The sequence below is a fragment of the Arvicola amphibius genome, chromosome 2 (genome assembly GCF_903992535.2).
Source record: "Arvicola amphibius chromosome 2, mArvAmp1.2, whole genome shotgun sequence".
Taxonomy (NCBI): Eukaryota; Metazoa; Chordata; class Mammalia; order Rodentia; family Cricetidae; genus Arvicola; species Arvicola amphibius.
The window spans coordinates 18,360,203-18,388,042 of record NC_052048.2 but is presented as its reverse complement, the minus strand read 5'-3'; the positions used below and the strand labels follow the sequence as shown (position 1 = coordinate 18,388,042).

General features: G+C 39.2%; 3 protein-coding genes across 3 annotated transcripts; all 3 read right to left on the bottom strand.

Annotated features, from left to right (window-relative positions):
* Positions 1–10,460: 10,460 nt before the first annotated feature.
* On the bottom strand, positions 10,461–13,036 carry LOC119807548 (zinc finger Ran-binding domain-containing protein 2). The gene has a single exon (XM_038319566.2). It carries the CDS (start codon positions 12,994–12,996, stop codon positions 12,004–12,006), a length of 993 nt encoding a protein of 330 aa, XP_038175494.1. The 5' UTR covers positions 12,997–13,036; the 3' UTR covers positions 10,461–12,003.
* Positions 13,037–14,181: 1,145 nt separating this feature from the next.
* LOC121677072 (acidic proline-rich protein HP43A-like) lies at positions 14,182–14,637 on the bottom strand (the record flags this gene model as incomplete). The annotated part of the gene is made up of 1 exon (XM_042054507.1): positions 14,182–14,637. A coding segment is annotated over one exon (456 nt), but the record flags the coding sequence as incomplete, so codon positions are not given.
* Positions 14,638–23,359: 8,722 nt separating this feature from the next.
* Positions 23,360–25,045, bottom strand: LOC119807087 (vacuolar fusion protein MON1 homolog B-like). Its single transcript, XM_038319239.1, is given in 4 exon segments — positions 23,360–23,434; positions 23,436–24,196; positions 24,199–24,427; positions 24,429–25,045. Coding segments are annotated over 4 exon segments (1,659 nt in total). The 5' UTR covers positions 25,023–25,045.
* Positions 25,046–27,840: the final 2,795 nt, after the last annotated feature.

Genomic DNA, 27,840 nt, shown 5'->3' with positions numbered 1-27,840 from the left:
CCACAGCCTCATGGTGATACACAGATTAACAGAAATAGGTTAATTTAAGATATAAAAGCTAGCTAGAAATACTCCTGAGTCACTGGACAAACAGTGTTATAATTAATATACTTTCTGTGTGATTACTCTGGTCTGCACAGCTGGAAAACAAATGTGCAGTGTCCATTTAGACACTGCTGTAGGAATTCAGGCCCCAGGGATAAAGGGAAAAGCAAGCTTAGCCACTCCTCCATAGAATTATGGTCCTCAATATACTTCTATCCTTTGTGAATCATCACATACTTTTGCTTGGAAAATAATACTTTGAGAAATAAATGAAATTAAGAGAATTTAAATGGGCCATTTATTTAAGAAATAGACATAAGGATATCTGAAACCTGTTATAGTTGTTCATTTCTCAGCTAACAGATTAAAGTAAACAGCCCTTATAATTCAAAAGACAGAATTATATGCTATTTTCATGATACTAAGAAACTTTAAAGAACCTCTCAATGTAGTTACTAATTTACAATATGCAAAGTTGTTTTGCATATTGAAACTGCTGAATTTATAGCAGATGATAGAAAATTGACTTAATTATTCATTCAGATTTAAGATATAATCAGGAATAGGCTTTGTCCCATGTACATAACAAGCATTCAACTCCATATGGGTCTGCCAGGTCCTTTAGCACAAGGTAATGCAGAAATTAACAGATTATTGGTTGGAAATGTGCTGAAGGCATCAGAGATTCATTTAAAAATTATGTCAATAGCAAAGATTAAAAAAAAGAGTTTTCTATTATATGGCAAGAAGCTAAGGAGATTATAAGGAGATGTCCTACTTGCTCTTTCTATGACCAGGCACCACTACCTCCAGGGAGTAACCCAAAGGGTATCAAAGGAATGAAATCTGGAAGGATGTTTTCTACTTTGTAGATTTTAGAAAATTAAATATGTACATCACACAGTGACACATATTCAATGGGCAACTGCTTTGAGCTCAGAGAAGGTTAATTCAGTAATCATACTTTTATTAGAAGTTATGGCCATCAGGGATATACCTACACAAATAAAGACAGATAATTGTCCAGCACATGTCTCTAAGAAAATTAAACAGTTATTTTTGCTTAGTATAAAATAAAGCATATTACAGGTATATCAAATAACTAGTCAGCTATAGAAAGATCAAATCAAACTACAAAGGATATGCTAAACAAACAGAAAGAAATGAAACATAACCCCATAAGTAAATTTCATAATGTTGTATCAACCTTGAACTACCTTATTGCTAATGAGAAAGAAAAAACAGCAACAGAGAGACACTGGGTAATAGAAAAAAACTTTTGAATTAAATTATCCAGTGTATTTCAAGGATATGTTGACCTCAGAATGGAAAAGAGATGTGCCATGTTGGGGAAAAGGTTTTGTTCCTGTTTCCACAGAAGAGGAAAACTATGAATACCATCAAAATTAATAAAGATTTGGTTTGAAAAAAAAAGAAACCTCTTGAGAAAGAGAAATGACATCATCTACAGAGGTTACAATCATACAGGTGGTTAGAAAACCTCAGAAGGGTTGGGTCAGGTTTCTGTTCTTGTCTTTTCAGGAAAATACTCATCTTCAAAAAGTCAAGAGACCTTGGACATCTAGATGTCTAAAAATAAAAAGAATAGCTCTCCAGAAAAAACAACAAGCAAAAAGGAATCTACTTATGATGCTGTATCATATGCATGGTAATATTTGATGAACTAGACATGTATACATCTCTACTTAAAAAACAGAGCTGACTTTGGAGTTGGATGATAGCTAGTCTCTAAATCCAAATATGTTGCTAAAAGAAAAATTCAGAATTTCTATCTCATGTCAGGATTCATCTGGTATGTGACAGAAAGAAGATAGATTTTTAAGGAAATATACTAATTTTCTCCATGCCCATTTTGTCTATATCATATCTTTCATTTCTCTCTCTCTCTCTCTCTCTCTCTCTATATATATATATATATATATATATATAGTTATATATTTCATATGTCTATATGAATAATATTTAAGTTGGTTTCCTTTGAAAGTTCAAGGAAGAAGATAGGGTCCCACAATAGTGATTCTGCCTTGTTGATACGACATCATGATGATAATAGCACTACTTTGAGACTGGTATTAATTATTACTCATATAGATTTGGGAGTCGGGGTGGAAATTATGTAGACCCAGAGGTCATATATAAAAGAGGAAACACTGAATGGGATAATATTTAGAATGGTGTGAACTTACTCAACCTAATAATAATAGTGAGTAATAAAATAAATATTGTGAGCAACTATTTATGGACAATTTATATTGCTATAGAATTTTGTATATTGATGCAAGTTCAAATTTTATTTGTTATATTAAATATGCTCTTATTTCTGTTTACAATGTTTGTACACCTATGCTAAGTTATTTTGTCATATTATCTGCATGCATGTTTCTACCTCTGTTTAAGGCATTTTGTATATTGATTTAATGGTAGGATATGTTTATCATATTGCATTATATATTTCTACCTATGATCAAGATACTCATTTTTTGTTTACATTTTGAGGTAATTGTCCTTCTTACTGCCCAGTTGTTTAAAGACTGTTTAATATTCTGATATGGTGTTGATAGTGTTATGAAATAGAGCACCTTCTTACAACGTTCTGGCAAGACTTTCAAATAAGAACTTCAGAAAATCCCTATCAACTACTCAGAGATTATTTGCAATTATACCAGACAGTAATCTTGAAATTTAATTAACATCTTAGTTTTCACAGGACCCCATTGAAATAACATTGTCCCATGACAGCTGGAAATAATTCCAGAAGACAATGTCCTCTCTCCAAAAAAAAGTTTATCCTTAGGGTTAGGGACATCAATTAGGGGTTGATTATAACTGGTATAGGGTTGAGGGATAGGTGGAAATTATGTAGCCTTGGGTTTTTTCTTAAATAAAAGGAAATTGGATGGGCTAATAGGTAGATTAGTGTGTGCTTACTCACACTAATAATAATAGTAAGTAATAGAGTGAATACTTGTGAGCTATTATTTATAGACAATTTACATTGGTATAAATTGTTGTATATTGATGCAAACTCAAATTATATTATTTATATTGAATATGGTCCTATTTCTGTTTACAATATTTGCACACCTATGCAAAGTTATTTTGTTAGATTGTATGCATGCATGTTTCTAACTCTTTTAAAGATATTTTGTATATTGATATAATTTTAGGATATATTTATCATATTTTGACGTGGGTCTTCTGTTTTAATAAAGAAACTGCCTTGGCCAGCCCTTAGGTGGGTGGAGTAGACAGAACAGGAAGAAGGAAGTGAGGTAGATGGCTCAGTCAGATGCTACGCCTCTCCTAAGTTAGACAGACTGCCATGCCTCTGCTCAGGGAGACAGACGCAATGAAGCTCCAGCCCAAGATGGACGTACGCTAGAATCTTTCCAGTAAGACACCACTTCATGGTGCTATACAGATTAACAGATTATTAGAAATGGGTTAAAGCAAGATGTGAGTAAGAGGCTGAAAATAATGGGCCAGGCAGTCTTTAAAAGAATACAATTTGTGTGTTGTTATTTCGGGGCACAAGCTAGCCAGGCAGCCAGGAGCTGGGCAGTGGGAATCGCCCGCAGCTCCTCGCTACAATATTTCACTATAAATTTTTTACTTCTGATCAAGATAGTTATACATTGTTTGCTTTTTGAGGTCATTGTCTTCATTTGTTGCACATTGTTTAAATATTGTTTAATATTCTAGTATGAAGCCTTACTCTTTAATCTATATAGACACTAAGAATCATATCCATGTTTGTCATATTTATAGTTATACTAATTATGTTTTTTAGATTCATAGAAATTATATTCCACATAAATAGGTAATCTTCACCACTTCACAAATCTGTATAATATGCCATATAGATAATTTATATTTCTTTTGATGTGAGATACAATTGCTGTTGGCAACACCAATATATTCCAGAGAGAATGTTGAGCACTGAATACACTCCACTTGGAGTTTGTTTTCTTTTTGGAAAAACTTGCCTTTGGCAAAAGAACTGCCCATGACTTGATCATTGACAAAATGTACAGTGCCTGGACTAGAGAAGCAGGATACAAGTAAAAAGACTGCCAAACCTTGCCAAGACAGGGTATGATGATTTCGAAAATTTTCCTATGTCTGAAAATGATCTGACAGTTACTCTAGGCCTTAACCAAAGTTGGTTGTTCCAGCATTGCAAATGAGACCTTGGATGATTGCCCAGGTAGCCAGTTGTCTCTGTCACTTATTGCACATTTTGGAAGTTGCTTGATTGCACTTTCTGTTTAGTCAAGTAATATTTCCCTTCTCAGGTCTTCAATATAATTGAAGACAAGATAGTCATAGTTATTTTCCTCTTATGACTTAGTCAGGCCATTTCTAATACAAGACTTAGACAACCTGTTAGTTTTAGTTTTTATTAAGCTTAGAACTCTCTTTTTAAGACAAAAGGGGAGGTACTATGGGAACTCCTCAGCCAATTTCCTTTGAGATGGTGGACCACATTGGGCATGGTCTTGGGTACTATAAAAACAGATACAGAAATGTGTGCACTCTCTCTTGGCTTCCAGATTTCGTTCCTGATCCTAACTCGTGCAGAGGACTGTGGATCTGTTTGTCTATCTCTAAATAAAGAATCCTTTATTATACTCCATTATGAGATAGTGTTGGACTACTTTATTGAAATCCTCTACAGATCTCTGTATCTGAATCCATCAGATACTGGGTGAAGGCTCTATGATACAGTTGGAGTATTCTCCAATTTGATTACAGGGGAAGTCCTGTTTTGGTACCCTTTCCACAATTGCTATGAGTCTTAGCTTGGGTCATTTTTGTGGATTCTTGGGAATGTCTCTAGAACCAGGTTTTTCCCTAACCCCATAGTAGCTATCTCCATCAACATCTTCTTTAATTGCTCTTTGTTTCTGTCCATCTCTCACAATGGTACTGTTCCATTATATTTCCATCTTCCACCCCCTCCACTTTCCCTTTAAATTTACCCCCATTTATCCAGGAGATCAAATTTTCTGGTTGGTGTATGTGTTCCTCTTAGGGTTTTCCTTTTTTTTTACCTAGCCTCTCTGGGACTGTGGGTTGTACTCTGGTTATCCTTTGCTTTATATCTAATATCCACTCATGAATGCTTCCATATCATGTTTGTATTTCTGAGTCTGGGGTACCTTATTAAGGGTGATACAAATTTCATGATGTCCTTTTTTACAGTTGAGTAATACTCCATTGTATAAATCTACCACATTTGTTATCCATTCCTCAGTTGAGGTGCATCTAACTTATTTCCAGATTCTGGATATTATGAATAATGCGACTATAACATAGTCCAGCAAGTGTCCCTGTGTTATGACTGAGTGTCCTTTCAGTATATACCCAAGAGTGATATTGTTGGGGTTTTGGTGTAGACTGATTACCAATTTTCTGAGAAACCACCATACTAATTTCCAAAGTTGCTGTAAAAGTTTATAACCCACCAGCAGTAGAGGAGTGTTTCTCTGATGCCACATCCTTTCCATTATAAGCTGTCCCCAGTATTTTTAATCTTGTCCATTCTGATAGGTTTAAGATGGTATCTCAGAGTTGTTTTGATTTGCATTTCCCTGATGATTAAGGATGGTGAGCAATCCCTTAAATGTATTTTGGCCATTTAAGATTCTCCTGCTGAGAATTCTGTGTTTAGCTCTGTTCCCCATTTTTAAAATTGTATTATTTAATATTGTAATGTTTATTTTCTTGAGTTCTTCATCTATTTTGGAGTTCAGCCCTCTTTCAGATGTGGGGTTTGTAAAAATATTTTCCCATTCTGTAAGTTGTCACTTTGTCTTATTTACTGTGTGTGTCCTTTGCCTTACAGAAACTTCATTTTCTGGAAGTCCAATTTATTATTGTTACCCTCAGTATCAGTGTTACTGTTATTATATTTAGGAAGTGGTCTCCTGTGCCAATGCATTCAAGGCTACTTCACATTTTCTCTTCTATCAGATTTAATGCAACTGGTTTTATGTTGAAGTCCTTGATTCATTTGGAATCAACATTGGAATGTTTTGTATATGGCAATAGATATTGATATATTTGCAATCTTCTACAAGTTATGTCAGAACCATTTGTTAAAGATGCTTTCTTTTTCCATTGTACCATTTTGAATTCTTGAGAAAAATTTAGTGTTAATAGTTATGGAGATTAATGTCAGCATCTTTGATTAAATTCCATTGGTTCCCATTTGTCTTTACGCCAATGCCAAGCTGCTTGTATTGCTATAGCTGTGGGAGCCCACAGCAGAAATATGTCTATTCCACCTTGACTGATGGTCAGAGAGTTCAGGCCTAGTCTTTTTCTTCAAGGTCATTGACAAGAGGTTTGATTTACGGTGTCGCTCATAGCAAGATATCTTGACCTAGGGTGTGGTTACTTAGTGTTTTGGATAACAAAATGACACACACAGGTCAATCTTCTCTACCTTGACCAAAGATTAGAGAGTTTAGGCTTTTCCTGCTCTCTCAATGATATTACAGGAGGTTTGAGCCATAGAGTTGATGCCTACAGGATGCTTGACCTAAGGTATGTGTTGCAAGGAGAGGACTGCTTGATTTTCCCTGCCACCCAGAACCAAATAATCAAACAGAAATTATATTAATTCAAACACTGCCTTGCCCCTTTGCTCTAACTTCTTATTTGCTAACCCTTACATCTTAGTTTAACCCATTTCTATTAATCTGTGTATCACCACATCGCAGTGGCTTACCAGCTAAGTTTCAGCAGAATGTCTTACTCTGGTGGCAGATTCATGGTGTCACTCTCTCTCCACCTTCCTTCTCCCAGCATTCAGTTCCATCTTTTTTGCCTATCTAAGTTCTGACCTATCAACAGGCAAGACAGTTTCTTTATTAACCAATAAAGCAACACACAGAGAGAAGACACCATTTCCCCTTTTCTGTTTAAACAAAAAGGAAGGCTTTAACTTTAACATAGCAAAACTGCCGCGCACCATGCCCTCCATCTGCTCTCTATGCTAGAACCCAGTTCGCGTGCTTCAGGCAAGGGACTGGAGGTTGAGGAAACACACGCAGAGACAGGCCGACACACAGACCTTCCAACACTGGTACCAAAAGCCCCTCTTTAATAGCACCTTAAATACCCTGCAGTCAATTGCCAACAGATGAAAATCCTATCCTCTGATCCTCTAGGTAAAGCACAGCTTCTAATAACTTCAATTAGAAGGCTCTAGACAGGGAAGAGCAGCTGAAGGCCAGGACATAATTGGTCCCAACACAAAACTACATATAGGAAAACAGGTATCAAGCAGGAATTACAGTTACAATATTTCTATTTACTTTATCTTTTATCATAACTAAGGAAAACTATTACTATAACTATAAATTCTTCAACTCCATCAATGAGTCCAGAACGATATATTACCTAAGAAAATGGAAGTATATTGTAAGCAACTTCCAAAACTCTAGAAAGGAAAGAGACATCTTGCTGCCTGGTCACCCAAAGTTTTCTGTACTGTATGACTTCCTACAGCAGGTGTGGTCACTGCACGCCTTGCATAAAGAACAGAATACTTGTAAGGGTATAGTTGCTTGATGCTTCAGGTATTAAAGTGGAAATTGCTCTGGTTATTCTTTACATCATATTAAAGCAATCTTTTGCTTTCATGTTACAGGAATTCTGTCACTATTTTACTATCCAATAGTGAGGAGCGTTTAGGTCTAATAGTTGGGACTTTCATGGAGGATGGAAATTAATGAGAAAAAGGCAACTTTCTAAGTAGGGATCATGGGATTGTGTATAAGTGATGACTTAGTGAATTAGTTAAGGATCCTCATTAATTCTCTTCCATTTCTGCATGGATTTTACTTGATAATAAGTGGTAAACCAATAATTTATCATTCACTTAAACTAAAAAAAATATTTATGCATGGAAACTAATACTTTAAGAAAGAAAAATGAAATCATGGGACATTTTGAATGAGAAGATTGCTTAAGAAACTGACCTATATATTTTTCTAGTAACTCTTTTGAAAGACTTGGCATGTAAATGGGTGTTCTTGAAAATGCAAAGTACATTATATACACACATCTTTAAGATATCCTTACCAGATTCAATTACTACTATTATTTTCCAGGTAATATTTCAATTTCTATATCTGAATAAGTAGATGAATGGCAGATGGTATTTCTTCAAGACCAACCCCTTATTAACTTAGATTCACCATATCTTTTTCTGAAAATTAAACAATATATTTTATTTTTCTTTAAATTTTATTTAAATTTAATCTATATTTAGATTCTTTGAATTCCTTTGCTTTTTGGAGACAGGGTTCCTTTGTAGCCTTGGTGCACATCTTGAAACTAGCCATTGTGAATCAAGCTGTCATTGAACCTGCAGAGAATCTTCTGCTTCTGCCCCTGCCCCTACTCCTTCCAGTGCTGGGATTAATGAATGTGCCACCACTACAAGCCAAAGGTATAATTATTAGATAAGATCTCTATATCTTTTATTAACACCTTGGTGTTATTTGAGACAAAAATGCATTATAGAGCTTTAAAAACTGAGAAAGATTACCTTGTTGTGACACAACTTGTATATGTATTTGCATGTGTATAAAATATTCTATTTAGAAGAACTGATATGTAATGTTAATATTTCTTTGTGGATACAGAGATGGATCAGCAGTTAAAATTACTTGTTTCTCTTCCAGAGAACTTGGGTTTGCTTCTTGCCACCCATATAATGAGAAACAACTATTTATAAATATAGTTCCAGATATTCTATCCTCCGTAGGTATTATATGTATGTGGTACAGAGTCATGCATGCAATCAAATCCATAATCACACAAATAAATAAATAAATGTTGTTAAGTGTTAGACCTAATGAATGCTGACCTTATTTGATCATACTGTGCATTCCTAAAGAGCCACATGACAGAATTTGGCCACTTCCCTTAGGGTACTTTCTGTCGGAAACTTGATCACAACAACAAGAAATTGGCAAACACATGCTGACTGATTTATGCATTTAAATGGACTTCTGAGAACAGTGGGTGCTGACTTGATCTGTTAAAACCCACAAAATAATTGTGGACTATGATTTGAAAACATACATAATTTTTTGAATTTAAAGTACCATGTGGCAGGCAAAATGAAATATTTATTTATGTGGTGGAGTGTGATTCCAGGGATCATGCATGTCAACAAGTACTCTGCTACTGAGTTTTATGTCAAAGCTAAATTTTTAGGGTACATGTTGCCATGGATGAGGTATTTAGTTACTTAAAGAATATCTGTCTTCTAGAAATATTCCAGTAGGCAGCATAGTTGGACATATACAGAAAAGAATACTGATGTAGATATGAAGGTAAATATAAAAAAGAAATTTGGGCTATGTGTGGGGAGTTTTCAGAAAAGTAAAAAGGTGATTCAGAGATAAATACAATAAATGTATACATGTGTGAATTTGTCAAAATTTAAATACATACAAGATAAAAAAGATTGATATTAAAGAATGATGCTAAGATGCTAAACACTGAACATACAAAAATTTTCTTCCATGTATTGACGTTTTTCATGGATTTTTTTGGCATTGAATAGTTTAATCTAGGTATTTGCCTGAGAAAAATTTGTCTAATAATTATATTTTATCACTTGAGTAATTTATAATATTTTTATGTATATAACATCATATATTATAGCTTTTGATGATTTTCTTAGGCTCCATACATTGAATCCCAAACTATGTCTTAAAACTAAATTTGGTAGTTTTCAGCATTCCTTAGAATATCCGCAAAAAGGCTACTCTCTCTTATGATAAAAATTTACAGTTATAGGATTGGTGACAATGTTGGTTTCAGTCTTCAAAGCATGTTAATGTATAATCAGAGTACTACTCTAGAGCAGAAGGATATTCGATGACTCATTTAGAATACTCACAGTCATATAAGTGAGTGGTTTTACTATGATATGAACCTGCATTCATATTGTAGATGAATATGATTAACATGTGCCTATGAGTAGGTATATAAAAACTTCACATATTTTAGTATATCTTCTATATTTCACACTGTCATGGTTGATTCATGGCCATCCAAAGAATTACATAAACAGAGGATTAAGTGTCCAATTTCAGAATGACCCCAATTTGTCACATCTGAGAATCTAACACTGGGCTACTTCTATGAATGTCTGTCTAGTTTTCATGAAGAATCTTGTGGATGGAGGAAAATAAGAATTCCATCTAAGTAATAAAATAAAAATTTGATGAGAGCATTCAACGAATAACAAATTCAGTTTCAAAGAATTAAGGATCAAATATTTTGGAAGTTTTAAAGATTCCTTATGTTTTATTTATTTATTTATTTATTTATTTATTTATTTATTTATTTATTTATTTTGATGCTTGACTCACAGATTTTATTTACATTTGTCTACAGTATCATTTCCTTATGAAATGAACTAGTACAGCTCAATTAAACCAAATCAAATCATAATCATCTGAACTGTTTGTAAACTCCTATTGGCTAAGTTTATAATCTTGTATTTGCCTAGCACAGCCCAGGTTTCAAACACAGAAAGCACGGAACAAACGCAGGCTAACACGTCGGAGCTAGACGACCTGGGCAACTGAGAAAGTCGACTTCTGAGAAGTCTGAGGCACAGTTACAAGAGAGTAAGAGCTCGTGTGCAACCTACAGTAAATGCAGCAAGGAAAATAAGACAAAAAACACAGGAAAGCTTGTAAAAATATTACGAAAATATTTCTACATACAATATTCTGTTTTTATCTTTAGATCAATTGAGGTGAAAAACACTCACTTTAAAATAAAAACATTTTGTTTGATCTGTCTCTAAACATCTTATAATGCTTTACTTATTTAACTGCAGCACACAATACTAAAGGAGGGAGGAACAGGAACCACAATTCCTGTAACAAGGAGCTCCAGCACAACTGCTGGTCCCTTGTATACTTACCTTGTTTTGCTGCGGGAGAGACTGTTAGGAGAAACCTTTTAACTTTTAAACCAGAGAACAAAATGGATCTCAAGTGACCAGGTTTTAATTTTAGAAATAAAACTCTGAAAGCATTTTAAGCCATATGTTTTTTTCAGGTGAGAAAAAAAAAGACTTTCCTTAAATCATGCAGAAATAAGGATTCTGTTACTTAGATATCTAGTGTTGAAAAAAAATCAGACATCTCAAGGCAAATCCCTTAAATTCGCATCTCTGCCAGCCTGTCACTGAGAAATAGGCTTCAAAAGCTTTCTTCAATTTGCTCATTAACTATGATTTGGCCTTTTTTGAACCTTCATCAATCAAGCACAATGTTTAACTATTTCTTAAACTTTTATTTCAGAGACACACTCCTCTGTGAGTGCTAACGTCTATCCTCTTGCATTACAAGTGGTGCAGAGCTGATGGAGATAAGGATTCTAAGGCACCCTCAGTAGAGAGAACTCAAAGTTCCCAGTTGTCAGCTTTGTGATGTAGTTAATTTCTGGTAAGAAATTACTGGCACAAGTAAACAACATAACCAGGTTGACCACTCCTCCCATATGAACATGAACTGGTTATCCCAACAAGTTTATTAGCCTTGCCCATGTGTCTGGAGTCCAGGCAAGCTCAGGCAACCCTGTCTCGGTCAATAGGACATTTAGAAATGAAAAGGACAAAGAAACCAATACTCTGTTACAGGTGTTTTTAAGCAAAGCGAATGGTTGTAAATAATGAATAGAGAGCATCTGTCTGGGGAACAGTATGGCTTAAAATGCAATTTACTTCAATTTCACAAATAAACACAGTTGTACTGTTTTGAAAAGCAATAAAGGCATGCACCTCTACTAGCAAATGTAGTAGCACTTCCGACCAAATGAGACATCAACTTCCTAAAAGATATGCTTCATGCACTGTATTCATTGTTTTTTAAAGATGTAAATTTTAATACATTATTTCTTTTTTGAACTTGACCGGGAACCAGAATGGGTTGATCCAGAAGACGACCTGTGGTGCCTTTCGGGTGACCGTGATCTCGTTCGTCTTTTTTTGTGAACGGCGGGTGAAGAAGGTCTAGATCGACTCCTCTTCCTGTCTCTCTCAGGAGATGACGAAGAACTCGAGTAAGATCTTTTTCTTGGGGAGGAAGAGCCCCTGTGGGACCTGGAGCTGGATCTTGATTTCGAACCACGGGATCTGGAATGTTCTCTGGAGCCGGAGTGAGACCTGGACTGCGAGCCGGAAGAGCTTCTGGAACGGGACCTGGACCTGGACCTTGAACTTGAGGGGGAGGATGAGCGTGATGAAGATCTCGAGTGAGATGATCGGGACTTTGAGCGACTCCGCCTACTGGCTTTCTTTTTGTTACTATCTTCTTCTTCACTGGCATCAAGATTGTATTTTGAGAGATCAGCATCATCTTCATCCTCATCCTCATCCAGCTTATACTTAGACAGATCTTCATCCTCATCCTCTTCTTCTCCCTCTGATTCTTTATCTTCGACTTCCTTTAATATAGATGCAGGACCAACTGCCTTCCCCCTGTATTTTTTCTTTTTACGTCCAAACTCATCATACTCTCCATCAGATTCTTCTCTTTCTATATATTCAACATTTTCTCTTTCATTAAAACCACCTCCATATCCTGTTCTTTCTTCTAGCTTAGCATACTTTGGAGTATTACACATGTTACACTCTGATCTTCTGGCCCAGTTCACATTGCTGCAAGTTTTGCATTGCCAGTCATTTGCACTAAACAAGCCCCGGCTCTTCTCTGCCAGTGTCTTTCCTATTTCTGTGCCCCCAGCTTTCATCATCTTGGCCTCCGTTGTTTTCTCTCGGCCACATCTGTTACAGCTTGTTCTCCTAGCGAAGTTCACATTTCCACACTTCTTGTCCGGGCAGATCCAGTCCCCGTCACTGACTCGGAAATTCTTGGTCGACATCTTGGACGCCAGCAGCACAGCCGCCCGCAGCGACGTCCCCCACCGGAGCCCTCCTTATGTTTTAGAACATACATGATTTTATATTTTCACTCTTTAATTAAAACACAACAAAATTTAAAAATCAATGAAGGGACAGTTACAAACTCCCCCAAAATAAGAATGAAAGATTGCACTAAGATATAAATAAAATATTTATAAATTTCATTTGCTGATAAGGCCAGGCATATAATATTTATAAAAAACTCTAGGTAGATAAAAGCAACGAACATCTGTTCCCTAAGAAATCATTGCATTCATAGAACTGTCCAAGTCAGAGAAAGAATGTGAGCAGTTTGACACTTGAAAGCAAAAAAGAACACTAGTTGCAGAAACAGCAAATTTTTAAAAATTGAACTATGAACTGGAAGATCATTACCTGTGATAAATAAATAAAGACCCCTTTTGCAGGTAATCCTAGACAGCTCTTCTATAGGATACTGGTCAGACAATGCACATAACATACTAACGTGTGTGTTTATATAGTTTTATCTATCTATCTATATATATTTCTGAAGACAATGTGTTTTGTGAAGTCTCCTGCTAACATCAGAGTTATCTTGGAAATACAGCAAAGCTATGGACAGAACTCCAGGTATGATGGCACCAATTGATAGTTGGCTGATATGTAAAGGGACAAAGTGGGCCCCTTTCTCGATGTAGCTGTATGCATAGGTTTATACTGCCCTTATGTTTGGTCCCAGGACCCAGGTTTCATTTCATTCACTCATGCTAAGAATAAAAGCAACTAAGAGTAATTGAATGATAAATATTTTATTATAATGTTGAAGCTTCACTTGCAACATCATTGTTTCATTAAAATAACATTAAAGGAATCTGTCTTCTAGTTCTCCTGCAATACATAAATGAATAAGGTCAGGGAGAAAAAAGTCCTATCATGCGAGTCAGCATATCCTGAGATATCTCTAAGATTTTTGATATCTAACTCTGTTAGAGTTAAGACATTTTATGGAAATTGAATTTAAATTACATTTATCAACAAACCCTGAGTTACAGAGGACATTTAAAGTTCAGATGAATAAGATATCTATTACTTTAAGAAGATGGTAATGATCTCTAGAGTTTGTGACCTGTGTGAAGGAAAAAGTAACTGATTACAGAAACCCTGTTGCACTATGGAGACAATTTCTACAGCTTACTTGCCTGTTCCTCACTTTCTTGCTGAGGTGGGCCTTGTTGGTTTCCAAGTCTAGGAGGGCAATTTTGCTGCTGGCCTCCCTGATGTTGTGGGGCTTGTTGGTTTCCTTGTTGAGGAGCCCTATTTTGCTGTGCGCCTCCCTGCTGTTGTGAACCTTGTTGGTTTCCTTTTTGAGGACGACCATTTTGCTGCTGGCCTCCCTGTTGTTGTGAGCCTTGTTGGTTTCCAGGTCTATGAGGGCGATTTTTCTGTGGACCTCCCTGATGTTGTGGGCCTTTTTGGTTTTCAGGTCTAGGAGGGCGATTTTGCTGTGGACCTCCCAGCTGGGGTGGGCCTTGTTGGTTTCCAGGTTTAGGAGGGTGAGGATGCTGTGGTGGTCCCTGTCGTAGTCTCTCTGGATTATTTCCATCTTCTTCACTGCCCTCTTCATTATCATCATTATCTTCATCCTCCTCCTCCTCTTCCTCCTCCTCCTCCTCCTCATCATCATAAGCAGAAAGTCTTGGTAGGAACTGTCCAAGAGGGGGTTTCTGAAGCTGTTGACCATTGCCCTGACTTTGCTGCTCTTCCCCTGTATGGGAATAGATCAGTGTAGATGGAGCTTACACTTCTCTTTTTCCAAGAACACCCCTCCCAAGTTTATGTCTCTGACTCTTCTTGAAACGTAATTTTTAAAGCATTTACAGAACTTTCTTATGCTTCAGATCTTTGGAAATATTTGTTTTTATATTTGTTGTATTAAAGTTATTTATGTGTTCCTTACAATTTTCACACCAAAATGATGAAATGGGAAGGACTTTTCAATGATATTAGCTAGAATTAGTCAGAGTAGCATCATGTAGCAGCAATGTCCTATTCTTAAATATATCATGGTATTCAGGGTTATATTACAATGTGTAGAAAAAGAAATAAATGTTTGAAAGATATTAGAAGTTGTTTCACTTTTCATGCAGTGCATTTATATGTATTAGTTAGCTGTGGATACAAAGCTAAGTATGAAAAAAAGTTTTAAAAAATGAGGGAGCATGGGATCTGTGAAATTGTGTATGTAGTGTGCAAGCATATATTTCTTACTAAAAATTCAGATGAGAGAAGTTTTCCTTGAGCAACCTATAAAACCATGGAGGATTTTACACGAGGACATTTAGTATGCTCATCACATGCAAGCCATTGCTTCAATATGTGGATTAGAAAAATGTTCCTGGTATAAAAGTCTGGCTCCCTATTTTTTTGATTCATTTTCCTCTCTTGGTTCTAGACACAATGTATGCAATTTTTTCTACATATTTAAGTGGAAAGTTTCATTAACCAACAAAGTGATATGATATTTCAGAACTAAATAATTACAAAACTAAAGGGTGCATAGAAGTTCAATAGAGAATGGATCTGGCTTTACCTAAGAGCTGCGGAGAAGAGGCTTCATAGAAGATCACTAAAAAATAAGCACAAAATGAGTGAAAGTTACTTATAACATTTTCCAGCTGCAAATAAAGATAGCTTTCAACTACATCTTCTTGCCCACTAAATAGAATTTTATTCTTCATTAATGTTGCTGGTACTGCTGCCCAGATGGTTTCTGTGATCAGTAGCAACCAATATTTTGTTCCTTGTTAACCCTACCAAGACATACAGTTAGTCTTCATTTTAATTGGGAATTTCAGTCTGATAGGTTTACATTCTTTTGGTTTTTCTTCATGTTCTTCATTTCTCAAACTATATATCTCTGGGCATTTCATAAATGGAAATAAAAGTAAACACCGTTTTAAATACTATGTATAGTCCATTGAGTAGTGTATGTCATTCATTAAAATACATAAGTATGTTCAGTAATTTATCTCTGTGGGTAAAAGTGCTCACTTGATGACTTTAATTAAAGTTCTAGGGATCACATTGCAGAAATAGAAGTCTTGGTGACAGTATGTTGTCCTCTGCTTGAAATGTGAAGAAGTTTGCAAACTCTCTCTCACTTTCTCTCTCTGTCTCTCTCTCTGTCTCTTTTTCTTGTGTGTGTGTGTGTGTTTGTGTGTGTGTGTGTTTGTATGTGTGTGTGTGTGTTTGTGTGTGTGTGTGTGAGTTGGTCTCAGTGTGTTTGTGCTTGTCTCTTTCCTACTCTCACACACATCATACATATTCACATATACATTAACAATTGCAAAAATCTATTTAAAAATTTTCTGATATTTCTGAATTTAACGTATTTTTCCTTTTCTTAAAAACACCCCTGCTATCCACTTCTTTCATTTTTCTATCTTCTGTACAGCAAAGCCAGAATTTTCACAATTGACTTATCTAACACCTTGAGAACTGAGTTTCCCTCTGTCAACTGATCATGTTCCCATTCATCATCCCCCACCTAAAACATCCTTTTACAAATGCACTGATGTTATGTTGCTGTAAGAATTGTTTCTTAAATTATGCTATAAGCAAAGTCTAAGGTCTAGTGCTAAATGATGATATGAATATTCTAATATCTGTTTTCTTACACTGTGCCTCAGTTTCTTATTTGTCTTTTTATGTTCCTCACAAGCCTGAACTTCATATGTTGACCAACTCTCATTTCACTCCACCACTCTCAGTCCCTCTTCATACCTGCATTTGCTCTTTGGACTGAGCCCAGGGCCAACAAGGCTGCAGTGAGCAGGACTACCAGCATCTTGGAGGAGTCTCTGGAGTTGCTTCCAAGTCTGTGCTGGGAGAAGTGAAGCCAGAGTCTTTATACAAAGGCAGAACAAAGGCACTTTTCAGGTCCTTACTGGTGACCTGACCTGACAGAATGGGACATCTTACATCGATGACTTTTGTTTGTGACTTTAGCCTAACAGGATACAGTGGGGAGGAGGTTGTCAGTACCTCAGTTCTAAATGCTACAACATAATATTTGGACAGCAGTGTTGAAGTGATACAGGCAAAGTCAAGATATTAGAAGTGAGGTTCTGCTATTGTTTAAGATCTAGTTTGATGTAACTGTGACTCTGAACTTGACAGTTGTGATTGAGGGGGAATTTGCTTCAATACACTCTTGTATAGTTTTGTCTTTATTCTAACTGTCATTGAGGCTAAAGATGGATAGCATCTGTTATTAAGTGAAACCTCCATTCATGTTGCTACACACATGTGTAACCATGTATATAATCCCAAACGGAGAGTTTTGTTCAGTTCTGCAGGGAGTTAAAACACCAAGCATGGATGCATAGTAACAGGTACACACAAGAATGACAGCCTCTTTGGACCCAGAAAGGCTGCCCATTAGCACTAGCCTCTTATTGGCTAACTCTCAAATCTTGAATTAACCCATTGTTATTAATCTCTATATTACCACGAGCCAGTGGCTCACTGGGAAAGATTTAGCATGTCTGAGTCTGGTGGCTCCATGGCAGATCTCTCTCTGCTTTCTTTCTCCTAGAATACAGTTCTGTCTTCCCCGCCTACCTAAGTTCTGCCTTATCAACTAGGCCAAGGCAGTTTCTTTCTTCATTAACCAATGAAAGCAACACACAAACATGAGAGGGACAAAACAGTAAAAACAATTAGCTGCCATTCATGTCTGAGACAATATCAGGCTTTTGTAATTGGGTTGGTTTTGTGTGGGGTTGGTAGAAATTTGAAGAATATTTGGATGAGGTAAATCAGGAAGGGGCATATGGGTGTATAATTTAAATGATCCTTCATCCATGTGGAACACTTTCCTGTGCTGTGCATATCAATGTTCTTGATGGTTCAATTTTAAGAAACAAACATCACGGAAAAAAATGTCCTTTGCTACAGATGATGGTAAAACTCTGTAGTTTAAGCAGTTGGGATTTTTTTACCCTGTAAGGTGATAATATATGTATTGTGAATGTGCATTTGATATTTTTTTATGGTTTTATGTAAACCTGAGAGATTTTCACAGGAATAATGGAGTTTAATGTTAAAGACAGGGAACAGCTGACTGTTGTGAATAAGACCCAATGTTTATTGACAGGATAGTTTTCTAATGCCTGCAGATACAAAAGGAGCAGCATTTGGAGATGAGGGTTCCTGCCCAGGGCTGGCCTTGGTCAACTCTTTTTCTGGGAAAGTCAGGGGAGGATGGTAAGAGAAAGCTAGGTATACATGTACATGTGTGGACAACTGAGGAATTGACTGTTCTGGAAGAAGTAAGTCTTGTACTTAACTATGTGGGTCCTGGAATGAAGAAGTTGATTTTACCAACGATCACACAGCATGAGCCCTTTTCTTGACTTTTATCAGCATTAGCAACTTGTGAAAGAGATTGTTCTCTCAAGCAAGCAAAATATCACGTAGGAACTCAACAGAAATAATAAAATCTGTGTAGGAGCTAAGGAGGATCTCTGTCAGTCATTAATGTTTAAGGTGGGCTAAGCTATACATACCATGCAACAGGCTATAAGTAACTTGTAGTGATTGAAACAGCTGATAATTGGCTTTTCCATATGACACAGCTGTAGCTTGTCTGGTTACACTCATGAAGAGTTTAAATTCATGACGTTTCAAAGTAACTTCCATATCCCGTTTTTTACTGAACTATGGAAAATGTGCAGTATATGGCACCAGCACATATGGAAACTCCATTTTTAACTTTTGCAAAGATTCAGTATCGATGTCCAAGGCATGAGACCAGTTTGTCATCGGTTCTCACTCTCAATGTCTTTTCTTTGTTCACATTCAAAGTAGCCTTTGTTGATGTTTTCTTAAATCATGGTGGCTGTTGTGAATGATATCAAATGGAATAGCCTCACAGTTTTAAATTGACTTTCTAGGAAAACTAAGTGTGTTGGACAGAAAATCAAAACAGCCAGCTGTTGGCTCTTATATCTACCTCAGTCAAAAATGGCAATCTGGCTTCAAAGAATCCTCCAAGTGAGATGTACTGAGAGTTCTCTTGTTCCATCTTATATTTCTCTCTAGTGATGGGATTAAATTAATGCAACACAACCACCTGGTTTATGTGAAAAACTAGTCGGGCTACTTAAAGGTGTGTGTCACCACTGCATGGTCTGTAAGGCTGGCCAGAGTGGCTATTTACTCTTCCTTCATCAGTCACGCTTTATTTACTAACATACAAATGAAATAACATGACAGTCCCGAGAGTCATCTTTTTCTTTTCAAGAACTTTTTCAAAATATAGGGCCTTTCACATCTGACTTTGATGTGTTTCTGATGAGGATTTACTTTACTGTAAAAAGGTGTTCCTCTGTTCTGGCCTTCTCCCATAGCCACACTGATGATTATCTTGTATATCACCATAGAACCTTCATCTGGAGATAGATGGAGATAGAGACAGAGACCCACATTGGAGCACTGGACTAAGCTCCAGAGGCCCAGATGAAGAGCAGAAGGAGGGAGAACATGAGCAAGGAACTCAAAGAACGTGAGGGGTGCGTCTACCCATGGAGACGTTGGGACTGATCTAATGGGAGCTCACCAAGGCCAGCTGGATTGGGACTGAACGAGCATGTGGTCAAACTGGACTCTCTGAATCTGGCTGACAATGAGGGCGGATTGAGAAGCCAATGATAATGACACTGGATTTTGATTCTGATTCTACTGCATGTACTGGCTTTTTGTGAGCCTAGTCTGTTTGGATGCATACCTTCCTAGACTTGGAGCGAGGAGGGCTTGGACTTCCCACAGGGCAGGGCACCCTGACTTCCCTTTGAACTAGAGAGAGAGGGGGAGGGGGGTTTGGGGGGAGTGGGAGGGAAATGGGAGGATGGGAGGAGGTGAAAATTTTTAATAAATAAATAAAAAGGTCTTCCTCTTAACCAGTCTTTGACTTTTCCTCCATGTCTTTACTTAATTGGACTTTGAGTGTCTGAGAGTGATACTATTGGGTTTGCCTTGGTCATTGAACAGTCTGAAAATTGTTTTTTTCTCCCCAATATCTGTGAGTTGAAATCTCAATACTATGTGAGGATCTATGTAAGTATATTTCTTGTAAATTAATTCTTGTTAGAAGAGATCATACCAGTGAAGACCTTTTGTTGACACAGTATCACAGATGGCTCAGTGATTAAAAGCATGTTTTTATATTGCTCATGACACATGGTGGTTCATAGGTTCATAACACTTTTTATCTCAGTTTCCTCTTACTCTAGTGTCACCGTGTTTCAGAATGAGAGACAGCAAATGGAAATTGCATGCCAATTAATATATTGAATCACTTATGTATTCTATTGATGGCATTATTCTACGGACATATTTTTGAAGGACATTATCTATTTATTTTTTTGTAGAGCACATGAACAGCAAAGAAGCTAGAGAGATGGCACATGTAATTTCTACATATTCTCCTATACTGTATTAGCTATTCGGATAAATAGTATTAGGGTTAATATTTTTTCCCTTTTAACATTTTATTTTGAAATTATTTCAGATGTACACAAAAGTCATAGAAATAGGCTGTGGTACTCTATCAGCCCCGCCATGTTTTGAGTGTTTTTCATTTGTAAGCTGCAGAGAGTATGACCTATTAATACTCAATACTCCAGTGCATTATTTCCTATATACAGAAACTTCAAATAACTGTACAATAGCCATTAGAACCTGGGTGTTAACATTGGTCTGATGCTAATGTATAATCCTCAGGCGCTGCTCAACTTTACCTCTCCCTCTTAATTTTAAATTACATATTACTACCTAGTTTTCTAAGCGATAAATAAAACAATGAATTCCAAGAGGCTTCAATTTGCTCCCCTTTCCCAAATCCAAGGCCCTTAACCAGTTATCAAAGTGTGCTTACCTCAGATACTTTTCAGGAAGCTGTTCTTGACAACCTCAACTACTCAATAATAAAAATAAAACTTCTGGAGCCCATCTTTTATAAATGAACAGTCATATCAACTGAAAATTATGTTTTTTCCCCACTCTTTCAAAACTCTACAATCTACATGACTCTCCCTAGATTTGGTCATTTTTGTGACCACTTCTTTTATCCCTGCCTCTGTCAATAAGTCACCATTGACTGCCCTTGTTCCATGTGTTTGGGTAGTCAATCTCCTGTGATTACCTAGCATGGAAGCTACAGATATGGAAGAGCATCTGCTAAAAACCTAAGCCTCCACCAGAAGGCCTGGATGCCACTGTTGCTACGTATGATCCCCCTAAGCCCAATTCAATGGCAAAGAAACATAACCTGATATTCGTTCCAACATCCTCCAGGTCCGGTGAAGTCCCTCATTGAACATGAGGAATTTGAAAGTTTGATGCTAAGTTTTTACATCTCTGTGGCACTGTAACCACCTCTCAATAAAGTGTGGTTGACTGTTGTCTGATTTTTATTCGTTTTTGAAAACGGGCACCCAACATGAAATGGATTCTGTTAAAATGATTTCATCATTCACCAATTTAAAAAAAGAAAAAAATAATCGTGTATCAAGTACCAAGTAGGTGTTTTGGGTGCCAAGGGAAACTGCAGGTCTTGTACTTGAAGGTCATACCCATTGTTTTTGGAATCTGAATAGACAGGTCTGGCAAGATGCCACTGTGCTTGGTTGTGCAGTGAAAGACCTGGTGCTCAGGAAGGGAAGGTGGATATAGATATGAAGACAAAGTTTGAACCCATTGAAACAGGGTCAGGGTCACTGGTCATGCTATTTTCTCTACTTTAGAATGTTTGGGAATTTTCTGTAATAAAACAAAAACGCTCTTCTGGTGAATTTACACATTTTCTTCTGAAGGAGCTGCAATTTCCAGTAGTTTCTAGGCTCAACTCCATCTCCCTGACCCCATTGAGGGGAGAAGCTTCATTACTTAAGTCAAAACAAATCTGAAAACAGTGTAAGAAAACCAATCTCAAGGGCCTTGAACGGTCCAAGTAGGAATCATCTAGGCTGACTATAGCAACAGGGCAGTTTTTGTGAGAACACTATCTTTTCCCGATTTACTTAGTAATGGATGCTGAAAAGAACCACCTTAGTATTTAATAACGTCAATAATGTTGGCAAGTTAACCTAGGTGACGAGAATACTCAAGTTATTTATTCCCACTGTGTGGAAGTTAAAAATCTCAATAGGCTAAAAACATTTTTTCCCCTAAAAAAACTACTCTCGATTATTATATTGGTCCAAAGCCTCTCTCCTTTCTACCCTGTGGGCCCTCACTACCTCTGGCGTCCTCAGCCTCCTCAGCTCCCAGCCACTCGGCAGCCATTTCCCAACGTGGAGCATCTGCGCATGTGGAAAAACATGGCTGGGAAATGCAGCACGTGCCACTACAGCGATTGTTGGAAAACAGGGGGTGGGGCGACATAGGTATCTGCTCTGAGCAAGCGCAGAACATTTGCAACGCAACTGATAGCACGCACGCGCACAATCACAGGGCCCTATGCTAAACAAGGCTGGGGAAGCAAGGTAGTGGGCTGTTGAGGAGGGTTGTGCGTGCAAGCTATTTAAGGGTTCTTCTTTTTTTACTGCTTCAAGGGGCCAACGTCCAGAAAAAAATGTGTTCATGCTCAGGAGCAGCACAACAGAGTTCCAAGCCCTGTCCCGTCCACGTATCTCCACTGAAAGGGATGAAAAAAAGTTCTCTGTCTTTTGAGTAGAAGCCTCGGAGGTTAGGAGCATCATCGTAAAGCTGCATCCCAGCCGCTGGGTGAAGTCATGTGGCATGTGTCGACAATGGAGGCAACCTTATTATTCATGTAAGAAACAGCCCGAATTGATGGGACTTGGCTTTTTTTTTTTTTTTTTTAAATGATGGAGAAAAAAAAGGACATGAAGGACAGAGGCATGTTGTGGGATTCAACTTTAGGCCCTTTCTGTAGTTTTCTTTAAACAGCTCTAGGCTGGTTTCAAGCATAGACTAGTCCTGTATAGCAAATTCTTGAGCCCTTGTGGGTTACTCACCCCTACCCTGAGGATAGCCTCAGCCCAGTCTCAGGTCTGCTTGGAAGATGGACATAGGAGCAACCTGTGCTGCTAGAAGAGGCTGGGGGAGCGGGGACAGCTGATAAAGGGTGCAGTGGCATTCAGGTTAGTTAAGGGGGTAAAGCAGAGGGCAAAGGAGGTTTTTGACTTTCCTAGATGTGGAGGTGCATAAGGGGGCTCACAGAACAACCTGTACCCCTAGCTTCTGCCCCCCTTCTCCCAGTTATGGGGAAACCCTGTGATCTTGCCCACCTGCCCAGGACCAGCCTTAGAAGCCAAATGTGACTCCGGCAGTCAGTCAGAATCCAGAGAAAAAGCCATTGTTGGGGGCCTGGTCCACCGAGGTGGAGAGCCGTGTGGAGTACTGGGGGGGAGTAACGGATGAAAAGCCGGTCCTCTTCCTTCCTCACCCAGCGCAGGAGCTTCGTCATCACTAAGATGGCACCTGCCTTGGTCACCTGGGGGCTGAGGCAAGTATAGAGCTCAAATTTGGAGGTCACCCAGGCCAGCAGTGTCTCCCTCTCAGCCACGTGGTAAATGAGGCACAAGTGCTGGGAGGTGCTAGGGAGGCGAGCGTGCAGGCGGTGATACAGGTCAGACAGTCGCTGTCGCTCCTCCTTGCAGCTGTATGGGGCCTCTAGCTCAGGACTGGTAAACTGTGGTAGCTGGCGGTGTTGGTCAGGGATGTCCAGTGGTTTATAGAGGAAATGCCGGAGGCCAGGTGTTCCCACAGCCTGCACACTGTAGGAAGGGGCAGTGGCTGTAGGTCCATTAGAGTAGCTGGCAGTCTCCCCATGGGTACGCAGGGCACCAAGGTGGTGCATTTCATCTTCAACCAAGTGCCGGCAGGCAGCTATGGCATGGAAGGCTTCCCTGTTGGTACCAAGCAGTAGCAGGCAGACAGGCATGGAATCCAGGCGGGCCACATAGGCATAGAAGAAACCATCTGGGTTGAAGCGAGGCAGGCACACAGGTGCCCATGCCTCACATGCTGCAAAGTCAGGTGCACCCACCCAGTCAAGCAGCAGCTGCAGATCAGCTGGGTCCAGCCGGCACTCAGCCAGCATATTCCTCTCCTCCGCTACTGTTATCAGTCGACCGCCAACAGCCAGCACTGACTTGGCCAGGCCGGGGCTGTACAGCAAAGCAGAAATGTACCCAGGGCATCCCGCAGTGGATGGGCCAGAGGCACACAGCGCACAGCACCCAGGAGCAGGGCACCAGGGTCTTGGAGCCGGTCCAGTGTGTGCTCTGAGCCAGCCAGCAGACAACGGAGGTCATCGTTCTGCTTATGTGTGAAGATGCAGGCCATGCTTGCACGTGTGAATGTGCTCACAATTTGTGCGTGCACTGCCAATAGCTCACCCCCGTAACTGTGCTGCCAATTGTGGAGTCCGGGACACAGCCACCAGCAGGAGTGGGCCATGCTGCAGGAATACCAGCTTGTGATCCTCAGCATAGATGGCTCGGATGGCATCTCCTGCACTCTGTACGAAGGACATGAGGGCCGTCATCACACCCATGGTGGCAGACAGGGCCTCCACACTACCATACCGTGAGTAGATGTGCTTGCCTGACTCACTCAGCACAAACATGTGCTTCCTTTGGTTGTGCCACTCCTCATCATTGGGGTCCCCATCATTGGGGTCCCCATCATTGGGGTCTTCTCCCTGCCCCTCGGAGCTACACTCAGGTTCTCCAGGGGGATTATCTTTGGAAGCTGCAGTTTTCCAGGGCTGACAAGTGCTTGATGGGGCCTAGGCCTGAGGCAAAGGTGGTAAGAGGTTGGCTGGCTGGTCCTTGGCCTTGGATCCTGTGTCCTCTGCGTCCCCAGTTCCGGGATCCGGCGTGCTCGAGTGAACCCCTTCACTGTCTCCAGCCTCCTCAACGGGGAACTGCGTGTCCACCAAGTTCTCCACGCCCCCGGTGTCTGGGCCAGCACTACCTTCTCTGGACTCCATCTACACATCCCTGCGGAGAAGGGGAATCGAGGGTGATGAGTAGCAGCAGAAAAGTTCTTAAAAACCTTTAGGGAGCCAGACCCCTGACAACACTCCTAGTGCTGTTTTCCCTACGGTTTAGGACAGGACTCGTCATTCACAACCACGATCAAATACTTGCACCCTCCAGCACTTTCAGAAGGGTGATGTTCCTAAGAGCCTTCCCGAACAGCGATACACTGACACCTGTTTCAACCACGCATTTCAACAGGGTGGAGAGTAACACTTCCAGGAGCTGCGGCTGCACCACACTTTCTCAGTATATATATATGTGTGTGTGTGTGTGTGTGTGTGTGTGTGTGTGTGTGTGTATGTGTATATATATATGTGTGTGTATATATATATATATATATACTGTGAAGCAAATTCAATTTACATCTGTTAGAAAATTCTGGTTATTGAAGAAATTCAAGATGGGGTTGCTTTGGTTTATGTAGTATATGCAAATGGCAAATAAATTTAATATAATTTCTAGAATAAAATGGGACATTGTTTTCTGATTACTTCACCTTGAAATGAGCCTTCCATATTATATAACCACTGGCATATTTGAACATGTAATTTGGTGGGTATTATCCCCTTGCTGAGCTTATTCTTGCTGACAGTATGAAGAGGGTAATTCTGCTGATGGCCTCCATGCTAGGAGGGCCTTGCTAGGGTCCATGATGAGGAGGAAGGCATCTATGGAAATTGATGCCTTGCTCTGGTGGCCTCTTTTTATTTTTATCTTCATCAGCAGTAGAGGGTATTGAATGCATTTTCTGTTCCAAATGTCTTAATAAAATGTCCTGTCTGTTCCTCCTCAATCATACTCATGAATGTTTTGGCCTCTCTCTCAACAAACCCAGTACTTACCATCTTGTATATTTTGTACTATCATTTGCTTCAACTTCCTTGTGTGTGCTTATTTTATGTTTCCGGTTTTGGTTTTGCATTTTGTTATTGTTTTTCAAGACACGGTTTCTCTGTAGCTTTGGAAACTGTCCAGGAACTAGCTCATATGGACAAGGCTGGCTTCAAACACACAGACATCTTTAGTAGTAAGTCTGCTTGCTTGTTCCCATCTACTCAGCCCTGAAATAATCACACAGAAATCATATTATTTGCAATAATGTTTAGCCAATGGCTTAAGCATATTTCTGCCTACCTCATACCTTAAATTAACCCATCTCCATTAATCTGTGCAACACCATGAGGCTGTTTATTACTGGGTAAGTTCTGGCACCTGTGTCTGTCTTGGATACATGACATCTCACTGAGTCTGCCTTCTTTCTCCCAGCATTCAGTTTAGTTTCCCCACCTAGCTTAACTCTACCCTGTTGGGATCCTAGAGGACAGGCCTTTGCACACCCACTTGATCTGTTTTGCACTCTTGAGGTTGGTTGAAAACAGGAACAAAAACAGGAACAATCTGTTGTTTTCAGCAATGTTTCTAAGGGTGTTTACCCCTAAGCCATTGAGTTATGGTGATGAGCTTCCTACTGTTGCTGGTTTGGCCTCTCCTGCTGAGGGCTATATATACTTGTGTGAAAGTGGAATAAAGGGCTTGTCTGCAGTACCTGAAGTTGTGTTGCGTGTTAGTCCCAACGTCCCTCGCTCATAAGAACAACAGTTGCCGTGCTGGCTCGGCAAAGTGGAGGTTCCCATCGAGATCTGAGAAAGAAGGGGTAGTGGATCGGGTCGTCCTAGGCTGGTAAGGACAGATTGGGGTAAAATGGGATCCACAAGCAGCAAGAGAGATCAGATAGCTAAATTGTTAGAAAAACAAGGAACCGCGGTCAAAGAGAGAACTATAGAAGATCTTTTTTTGTAAAGAATATAGCTGCAGCAAGGCCATGGTTTTTGACAGGTGGAGGTTTGAACATCTCCGATTGGAAACAGGTAAAAACAGATTTGCAGAAACGGCTGCAAGAGGAGGGTGCCAATAGTGTCCCTATAGCTACCGTTTTGCTATGGCGCCTGGTTCGCAATGCCCTACTTACTGACAAAGTTAAAGTGAGACCGGAGGTCATCACTGTTAAAGAGACACTTGAAGAAATACAGGAGGAGGAGACTCGCCGGTCCATAGGATTGGCAGAGTCACATAGGGACCAAAAGGAAATGTCAGAGGTACCAGGGGGAACTTTGGAATCTGGTGCAGGACTAAGGAGCGCCAAAGTCTGCCCGCTTTCAGTCGCAAAACCAGATAGCAATAACTTCCGAGTCAGAAAATGGGGAAGGCAGCCTCAGCTCTAATGCAGAGAATAGTTTATCTGACGAGAAAGCACAGCTAAAGCAGGAAATTTAGGTACTTCAGAAAAGGCTGAAGCACTGTAAGGCGAAGGATTCCTTATGTGTGCCATCAGCCCCACCTGCTTTTAATGAGGACTGGGGAAGGAGGGAGTCCCGTTGGGGACTGACAAATGACAGGGAGGCTGAAGAGGGCTCAGGAAGAAGAGGAGGTGTCTGTTTTCGGCCCTAGCATACAGTTGCTCCAGTTATAGAGGTACTTGATCCTAACAATCCAGGACAGGTGCTGAGACAACATGTGGCCTTGAGCTTTAAGGAGATGAAGCAATTGAAAGAGGCCATGGCGGTCGGTATATGGCTCTCAGTCCCCATTTACTCTTGCCATGGTAGAGTCGGTATATGGCTCTCAGTCCCCATTTACTCTTGCCATGGTAGAGTCTTTTGCGGCATTGAATCTCACACCTAGCGATTGGCAGCAGCTATGCCGTGCGGTATTATCTGGAGGAGATTACTTATTGTGGAAGGGAGAATATCAAGAAAATTGCTAAAA